The sequence below is a fragment of the Hylobates moloch genome, unplaced genomic scaffold (assembly GCF_009828535.3).
Source record: "Hylobates moloch isolate HMO894 unplaced genomic scaffold, HMol_V3 SCAFFOLD_15, whole genome shotgun sequence".
Classification (NCBI taxonomy): Eukaryota; Metazoa; Chordata; class Mammalia; order Primates; family Hylobatidae; genus Hylobates; species Hylobates moloch.
Genome location: NW_026652290.1, coordinates 2,021,176 through 2,029,461, shown reverse-complemented (window position 1 = coordinate 2,029,461; position 8,286 = coordinate 2,021,176). Strand labels below are relative to the sequence as shown.

The 8,286-nt window shown below is 54.5% G+C and overlaps 1 protein-coding gene across 2 annotated transcripts in view; it reads right to left on the bottom strand.

Annotated features, from left to right (window-relative positions):
* The window catches only part of ST6GALNAC2 (ST6 N-acetylgalactosaminide alpha-2,6-sialyltransferase 2), a 19,939-nt gene extending 12,303 nt beyond the window's left edge, over positions 1 to 7,636 (bottom strand). The window contains exons 1-2 of one of the 2 annotated variants that reach the window (XM_032176912.2): positions 7,460 to 7,636; positions 1,672 to 1,732 (exon numbers count right to left, since the gene is read on the bottom strand). In XM_032176912.2, coding sequence (XP_032032803.1) covers positions 1,672 to 1,732; positions 7,460 to 7,584 — 186 coding nt within the window. In that variant the 5' untranslated portion in view covers positions 7,585 to 7,636. The remainder of the gene's footprint in view (positions 1 to 1,671; positions 1,733 to 7,459) is intronic. The other variant, XM_058429168.1, reaches the window with a different exon arrangement.
* Between the last annotated feature and the right edge of the window lie 650 nt (positions 7,637 to 8,286).

Sequence of the window (8,286 nt, the reverse complement as noted above, 5' to 3'; positions counted from 1 at the left end):
TTTTTTTTGAGACGGAGTTTCACTCTTATTGCCCAGGCTGGAGTACAATGGCATGATCTCAGCTCACTGCAACCTCCACCTCCCAGGTTCAAGCGATTCTCCTGCCTTAGCCTCCCAAGTAGCTGGGATTACAGGTGCCTGCCACCACGCCTGGCTAATTTTTTGTATTTTTTGTAGAGACAGGGTTTCACCATGTTGACCAGGCTAGTCTCGAACTCCTGATCTCAAGTGATCCACCCACCTCGGCCTCCCAAAAGTGCTGGGATTACAGGCGTGAGCCACTGCACCTGGCCGTTTTTGCCTTCTTATGTGTGTCCAAAAGCCACTTCAAACCCTTTGTTTTAGACCAGGTGGGGACATATGTCAATTAGCATCGAACAGCTCAAGGCTCAAGGTGGAAAAGACTTTAGGAAGCTTGAAGATGACCTGGTCCAAGCACTCCTAAGGTGCTCAAGGCCTCTCTTCAGCCTGCCGGCCAAGTGTCCATTGGCCTCTGTATTTTTTTTTTTGGTAGACGGAGTCTTGCTCTGTCACTCACGATGGAGTGCAGTGGCACGATCTCAGCTCACTGCAACCTCCGTCTCCCAGGTTCAAGCAAGTCTGCCTCAGCCTCCCAAGTAGCTGGGATTACAGGAGCCTGCCACCATGCCGGGCTAATTTTTTGTATTTTAGTAGAGATGGGGTTTCACTGTGTTGCCCAGGCTGGTCTCGAACTCCTGAACTCAGGCAATCCACCCGCCTCAGCCTCCCAAAGTGCTGGAATTACAGGTGTGAGCCACCATGTCCAGCGGCCTCTGTTCTTAAGACAGGGCCCCCATCACCTGCCCAGGGCTACTTGCTGTGTCTCTGAACAGCTTGGCTGTCACTAAGCTCTACCATGCAGTGAAATCTTTCTCCCGGAAGCCCCAGTCAACATGTCCCAGTTTAGTCTCTTGGGCATGGAAAACACCTCTTAAGCCTGTATTAATCCAGAACAACACAGTCATCATCCTGCTTAACGGCGGCACATGGAACCAGGGTGGGGTGGAGTGGGAAGGGGTGGAGGAGGCTGTATCGTGCAATGGTTCTGAGCCAGGTTCTAGACAAGAGGCTCAAACCCCAGGAATACCTCTTACTATCTAAGCAGGGTACTTAACTTCTTGGTGCTTCATTTTGTTCATTTGTAAGGGCACATTCTAGTGTTGCTGCAAGGCTTCAGTGAGAGAACGCAGGTAAAGTCCCAAAATCAATGCTGTCTGTTACTTACGGTTATGAGGCAGGGCTCTGAAACTTCTCAAACCTTATGGGCAAGCAAGGGCATCTTTCCAGAGCTTGGAGTTTGCTCCAGGGTGAGCAGTTTAAATGTAACTTTTATAGGAAGTAGATATTTTGAGGAGTAGAATATAAAATTCACAGGACTATTTAAGATACAATCTTAAGACTGAAGAACTGTTCAGCTGGCTACACCCCATGAGTACATATTTATTCATCCTTCCCTGCTGTTGGGCCACAAGAAACCGTATTGGTCAGGTCTGAGAGGCCCTGAAGGGACGGATGCTCAGCTGTAACTTAGGGCGTTCCAAAGAGCTTCTGCCCAGCAATCTCATGAGAACGTTCTCATTTGCTCCTCTTCCCTCCTCCCCACTAATTTGAGGGTGCTCAAAACTGCCACAGAGCAGTAGCCCACTCTACCTTTCCTGTCCAAGAATTCGATGCCTCGGGTTGAAAGAATGCTTGAAATGATGTGATGTCCCTGGGGGAAAAAGCAGAAAAGAAAGCAGGGGTCAGCAGCTCTGACCTACCCCTTGGAAGCTTTTGGACTGACCGACTCCCTTAGCTCTAGGGGTGGGCAAAGTCTGTCTGTGCTCATCGCGGTGGCTCACACCTGTAATCCCAGTGCTTTGGGAGGCTGAAGTGGGAGGATCGCTTGGGACCAGGGGTTGGAGCGGGCAACATAGCAAGACCTCATGTTTACAAAATTTAAAAAATTAGCTGGGCATGGTGGCAGGCACCTGTAGTCCCAGCTACTCAGGAGGCTGAGGCAAGAAGATTGTTTGAGACCAGGGGTCAAGGCTGCAGTGAACGTGATTGTGCCACTGTACTCCAGCCTAGATGACAGTGAGACCTTGTCTCAAAAAAAAAAAAAAAAAAAACTTAGCTGGGCGTGTTGGCACATGCCTGTAATCCCAGCTACTTGGGAAGCTGAGGCAGGAGAATCGCTTGAAACCGGAAGGTGGAGGTTGCGGTGAGCCGAGATCACACCACTGCGCTCCAGCCTGGGTGAAAGAGCAAAACTCCTGGCCGGGCGGGATGGCTCATGCCTGTAATCCCAGCACTTTGGGAGGCCAAGGTGGGCAGACTGCAGTCAGGAGATCGAGACCATCCTAGCTAACACGGTGAAACCCCATCTCTACTAAAAATACAAAAATTAGCTGGGCATGGTGGCGGGCACCTGTAGTCCCAGCTACTTGGGAGGCTGAGGCAGGAGAATGGTGTGAACCCAGGAGGCGGAGATTGCAGTGAGCTGAGATCGTGCCACTGCACTCCAGTCTGGGCAACAGAGCGAGACTCCCTCTCAAAAAAAAAAAAAAAAAAAAAAAGAGCGAAACTCCGTCTCAAAAAGAAAAAAAAGAAAAAAGTGTTCTCTAAATATTAGCTAGTTTTACCTCCTAAAGGAGGAAGAGAAAGGATCTTGCTGTGTCAGCCTCTATTATTAGTGTCCCTTCTAGGGGGCAGTAACGGGATAGTGTTACTGTCCCCTCCCAATGCCCAATTCCCAGGCACTAGGTGGCCCCTGAATCAGGGCAGAAGGAAAACATGAAGGAAGGAACAGGGGTCCTTACCCTTTCAAAAGGGTGGCCAGGCTTCTCTCAGACCCCTCCCTTCACCCCAGCAGCCACAGGGAGCAGGTGGAGGGGACTCTGGGCTGGCAGCTTGCAAGAGAAACAAAGGTCTCTCGTTACCGGCTTCTAGGTGCTGAGGCGGCTGAGCCGCAAGGGAACCCAGGATCTGCCTCCCTTTGGTTTCCTATAAGACCCTGGAGGGACGGCCCAGAAAGAGCAGAGTTTATCCCTTCCCCTATCCCTCCCTTGCCCCCTTGGACTGTCCACCTGTCCGCCCACATAATCCCGTAGTTCCTGCTCATGAGCACAATATGACCCCCTCTGAGAAGGAACTAGGACGGTGGTGCTCAGCCTAGGTTGCCTATGAGAACCCCCAGGGAGGTTTGAAAAACCCCATCGCTCAGCCCGGACTCCTGAGATTCTGATCTGATTGTTCTGGGGTCGGGGGCGGGCATTGGTGAGTCCAACCAGCACCCCAACCAGGTGATTCTGCTGTGCAGCCAGGCTGGAGAGCCTGACAGAGGAGCTGTGGAACAGGGCGGAGTTGAGACCGGTGGGGGGCAGGGGTACAGCTGCAAAGGAGGTGATGGGGACCCCCCAAGTTCAGTTTTGCTGCCCTGAACTCCCCACCCTCAGGGAGGCCTGGTGTGACTTCAGCGTATCCCTGGTGCTCAGCAACTTCTCCCAGCCCCGCTCCCACTAATCCTTCCAGCCCCTCCCTCTCAGGAATCCAAGTGCCTGGGGCACCTGGGAGGGCGTAGGAAGGGGGCCAGCCTGCACATGCCCTTCTGGGAGGTTTTACCAGCCTGAGGAGATATACGGACCATGTGCTGTGTTTTTCAGAAAGTTAATTTTACTCACAATTTTTTTTTTTTTTAAGATGGAGTCTTGCTCTGTCACCAGGCTGGAGTAGTACAGTGGTGCCTCTCGGCTCACTGCAACCTCCGCTTCCCGGGTTCAAGCGATTCTCCTGCCTCAGCTTCCCAAGTAGCTGGGACTACAGGCCCAGCTAAGTTTTGTATTTTTAGTAGAGACGAGTTTCACCATGTTGGCCAGGATGGTCTTGATCTCTCTCTTGACCTTGTAATCCACCCGCCTCGGCCTCCCAAAGTACTGGGATTATGAGTGTGAGCCACCGCGCCCAGCCTTTTTTTTTTTTTGAGACAGGGTCTCACTTTGTCACTCAGGCTGTAGTGCAGTGGCAGGATCTTGGCTCACTGCAGCCTCGACCTCCTGGGCTCAAGCGATCCTCCCATCTCAGCCCCCCAAGTAGCTGTGGCTTACAGGCATGTGTCACCAGGCCTGGCTATTTTTTTTTTTTCGGTATTTTTAGTAGAAATGGGGTTTTGCCATGTTGCTCAGGCTGGTCTCAAACTCCTGGGCTCAGGCAGTCTACCTGCCTCAGCCTCCCAAAGTGCTAGGATTACAGGCACAAGCCACCGTGCCCAGCCTTCATATTCTTAATACTTAACCCTAAAATGTTCTCTTTTTAAAAACATAACGTTGACAATGGATAGTAACTGGCAGCCCTATGTTGATTCTTACTCTCCTATTAAACAACAACAACAACAACTTTTAATAGGAATGCCCAGGTGGGGACCCACTGATCCAGATTCTGCCATGAGGAAATGCCGAGACTGGGCTCCACTCTAATCTGCACTAAAGAACCCTCTCCTTGGGCTCTGTAGACCCTGTCCCAGCTGCCCATCTTCCTGGACTGTCTCCTGTAACCAGGCATGTCTGTTTGCAGTCCCTATCTGGGGAAGCTCATGTGGCCTGCTGGCTTTGCCCAGAATGCCATCCACCTTCCACTCTCTCCCAGACTAAATATCCACCTCCCACAGCAAGGCTGAGTCCTGACCTGCCCCGCACTGGGGTTTAAGCTACAGTGCAGATACAGAGAAACAGCAGGAAACGGCCAGGTGCTTGAGTCATACTACATTTTGAAAAGAAGAAAGATCTTTTTTTAAAAAAAAGCATTGTTGCATTATAATAGAAGTATAGTAAACTTCATAAAGTTGTATTAGATACCTTGAAATAATTTTGTGTTTTTTAAAAAATGTATTACTCGGGGCTGGGCACGGTGGCTCATGCCTATAATCCCAGCACTTTGGGAGGCCGAGGCGGATGGATCACGAGGTCAGGAGATCGAGACCATCCTGGCTCACATGGTGAAAACCTGTCTCTACTAAAAAATAAAAAAAATCAGCTGGGTGTGGTGGCAGGTGCCTGTAATCCCAGCTACTCGGGAGGCTGAGGTAGGAGAATGGCATGAACCTGGGAGGCAGAGCTTGCAGTGAGCCGAGATGGTGCCACTGCACTCCAGCCTGGGCGACAGAGGGAGACTCTGTCTCAAAAAAAAAAGAAAATGTATTACTTGGGAGGCTGAGGTGGGAGAATCATTTTAGCTTTGGAGGTGGAGGTTACAGTGACCCAAGATAGACCCACTGTACTCCAGCCTGGGTGACAGAGTGAGACTGTCCCCAAAAGATTATTTTTATAAGAAAAAGAATTCATTTCTTATAGTTATGGAGGCTGAGAAGTCCAAGGTCGAGGAACCACATTTAGTGAAGGCCTTTTTTTTTTTTTTCTGCTCCTTGTGGAGCAGGGCTACCCCATAGGCAGTGGTCCAGAGCAGCCAGAGGGCCTTGGTGTTGGTGGGGCAGGATGTCACATGCAGAGTGGGGCTGAGCTGCTAGATCAGGTCTCTTCCTTTTTGTAAAATTATTTTTGACTGGCACATACTTGCACATATGTACAGGGTACAGTGTGATTTTTTTTTTTTTTTTTTTTTGAGACGGAGTCTTGCTCTGTCGCCCAGGCTGGAGTGCAGTGGCGCGACCTTGGCTCACTGCAAGCTCCACCTCCCGGGTTCACGCCATTCTCCTGCCTCAGCCCCCAGAGTAGCTGGGACTACAGGCGCCCGCCACCAGGCCCGGCTAATTTTTTGTATTTTTTAGTAGAGACGGCGTTTCACCGTGTTAGCCAGGATGGTCTTGATCTCCTGACCTGGTGATCCACCTGCCTTGGCCTCCCAAAATGCTGAGATTACAGGCGTGAGCCAAAGCGCCCAGCCACAGTGTGATATTTCAATACGTGTATGTAATGTGTAATAATCAAACCAGCTAATTAGCATATCCATCACCTCGAACTTCTTTTTTTTTTTTGAGACAGGACCTTGCTGTATTGCCCAGGCTGGAGTGCAGTGGCGCGTTCATAGCGCACTGCAGCCTCGACCTCCCAGACTCAAGGGATCTTCTTGGTCAGCTCCCCGAATAGATAGAAGCACAGGCATGCACCACCATCCCCGGATAAGTTTTGTATTTTTGGTAAAGATGAGGTTTCGCCATGTTGCCCAGGCTTATATCAAACATGTATTATTTCTTTGCATTGAGATACTTTGTGTTTTAAGCATCTTTACATAAAAGTGACAAGGATTCCTTTTCTTTTGAGACAGGGTCTCGCTCTGTCGCCCAGGCTGGAATGCAGTAGTGCAATCACAGCTCACAGCCTCGAATTCCTGGCCTCAAGCAATCCTCCCACCTCCGCCTTCCAGAGTGCTGGGACTACAGGCGTTAAGTCACCGTGGGGGGGCAAGCACCCTTTGTTCTAAGAGTGCTGGACTCCTGATCACTGGCAAGCTGTTTCACATTCTTCTGCAACTTTTGGTGTATCCTTTGACTGCATCTGTGGAGACCAGATACTTATTTTGTTTTCATCCCGTTAGGCCCCCAGCTAGGTTGGTAGGGGGTGCGCAGATGGAAAAGCGCCAGGAAGGGAAAGGCTGGGTCTGGAGGCCTCTCCCTGAGGCTGCCGGGCCCTTCCCTCCTCCCAAACCCAGACTTCGCACGGCTTGGTCCCCCTTTCTTAAGCTAAGCGAAATCGTTTTGCGGCTTCTTCAGTCACTGGAACCACCACCTGCTAGAGGCCGGCTCCCAGGTTGTCCTCGTGGGACACCCAGGAAAGTTCCCAGGGAGGAGGAGGGTGTGGAGCGCAGAAGGCGGCGCGGGGAGGAGAGCGCGGACGGAGCCAGGAGTTGCCCCTCGTTGCCTCGGGCGCCCGCCTCTTCGCGGATCGCGCCCGCACTGGGCTTATCCAGACACGGCGGGCGGAGGCCGGGGAGAAGGGAGCGGGCGCGGGGCGGACAGAGACCGCGGCGGGCGGGAAAGGCGACTGACCGCGGCCCGACGGAGGGTCCCCGCGAAGTTGGAAACCGGAGACTTGGGCCCCTGCCCAAAAAGCAGAATCTGACGTTACCGAGGGAGAGTTCCCGACAAAAAAGGAAGTTTTTATCTGCTTCGGGGACCCAGCCAGATTTCGACAATAGAAAGTGTACTCATCAGGCCGGGGAGGACTTCACCAACAAGGGGGACCGGGGCAGGTCGCCAGTGCACAGGGGCGAGATCTTCCTTAGACCCAGGCAAAGGCCGCGGGGTCCGGGCAGCGCGAGGTTAAGGCTGGGAGAGGGTTCTGGCGACAAAGGGCCGCGGCCCGAGTCCTCGCTGAGAGCTGCCCCAGAGGGGTCGACGCGGAGGTTGGGCTGAGGGCTACGGGCCTCCGGGGAGCCCTGGGCTGGGCACCCTCCCCGCGCCCTGCTCGCCCCTGCGCCCTCCCGCTCTGCGCGCGGCAGCCCCTACCTGGCTCCGGCCGCTGGCCCCGGGTACCGCTGCACCGCCGAGAAGTACAGGGCAAAGAGGAGCCCCGAGCAGGCAGCCGTGAACAGGAGCAGCAGCCAGAAGAACGGCCCGCGCGGGAGCCCCATACAGCCCTGGCCCGCGAGCGCCCCGTCCGCTGACGTCCCAGGCAGAACGGAGAGGCCCGGGTGGGCCGGGTGGCACTTGCGGAGGCGGCCGTCCTGCCCTGCCCCGCCCTGCCCGCCCGGTGCCTGCGGCGCCTCCCCTCCCGGCAGCTCCCTCTCGGCACCGGCTGAGTGGCCAGAGGCTGCCGCACCCTCGGGAGCTGGGCGGCGGGTCCCCCGGGGCTGGAGTGTCGCCCCGGCGCCCGGAGCGCGCGCTCCTTTGGCCCTGCCCCCTGCCCGGGGGACTTCGGCAGCGGCCACTCCTGCCACTGCGCTCTCTCCAGAGCCCAGCCCCGGGAGGCCACCAGTCTCGGGTTGGGCAGGGCGCTTTCCTCGCGTGGTCCGGGGCTGGCTAGGCGCGGGTAGACGCTGCCACCTGCTGCGCTGGCTGCGCTCTGCGGGCCGGGCACTCGGCCTCCAGACTCTGTAGCGGGTGGGCGGCGGCCGGGAGGAGATCTGCCCGGCTCCCTCCAAAGGACCCTCAGATCTGTCAGTCTGCGGACACCAGGACAGCTGGGAGGGGGCAGGCAGGGTGGAGGAGCAAAACCCGACAGCTCAGTCTCTGGGCCGGTGGTAGGGGCGGGGGAAAGGGGGTGAGGTGGGGAGCTTGCCGTGATGGGTTGCGTGGGGGAGCTGAGGCTGTCAGCGCTTATTTGGTGACCATCC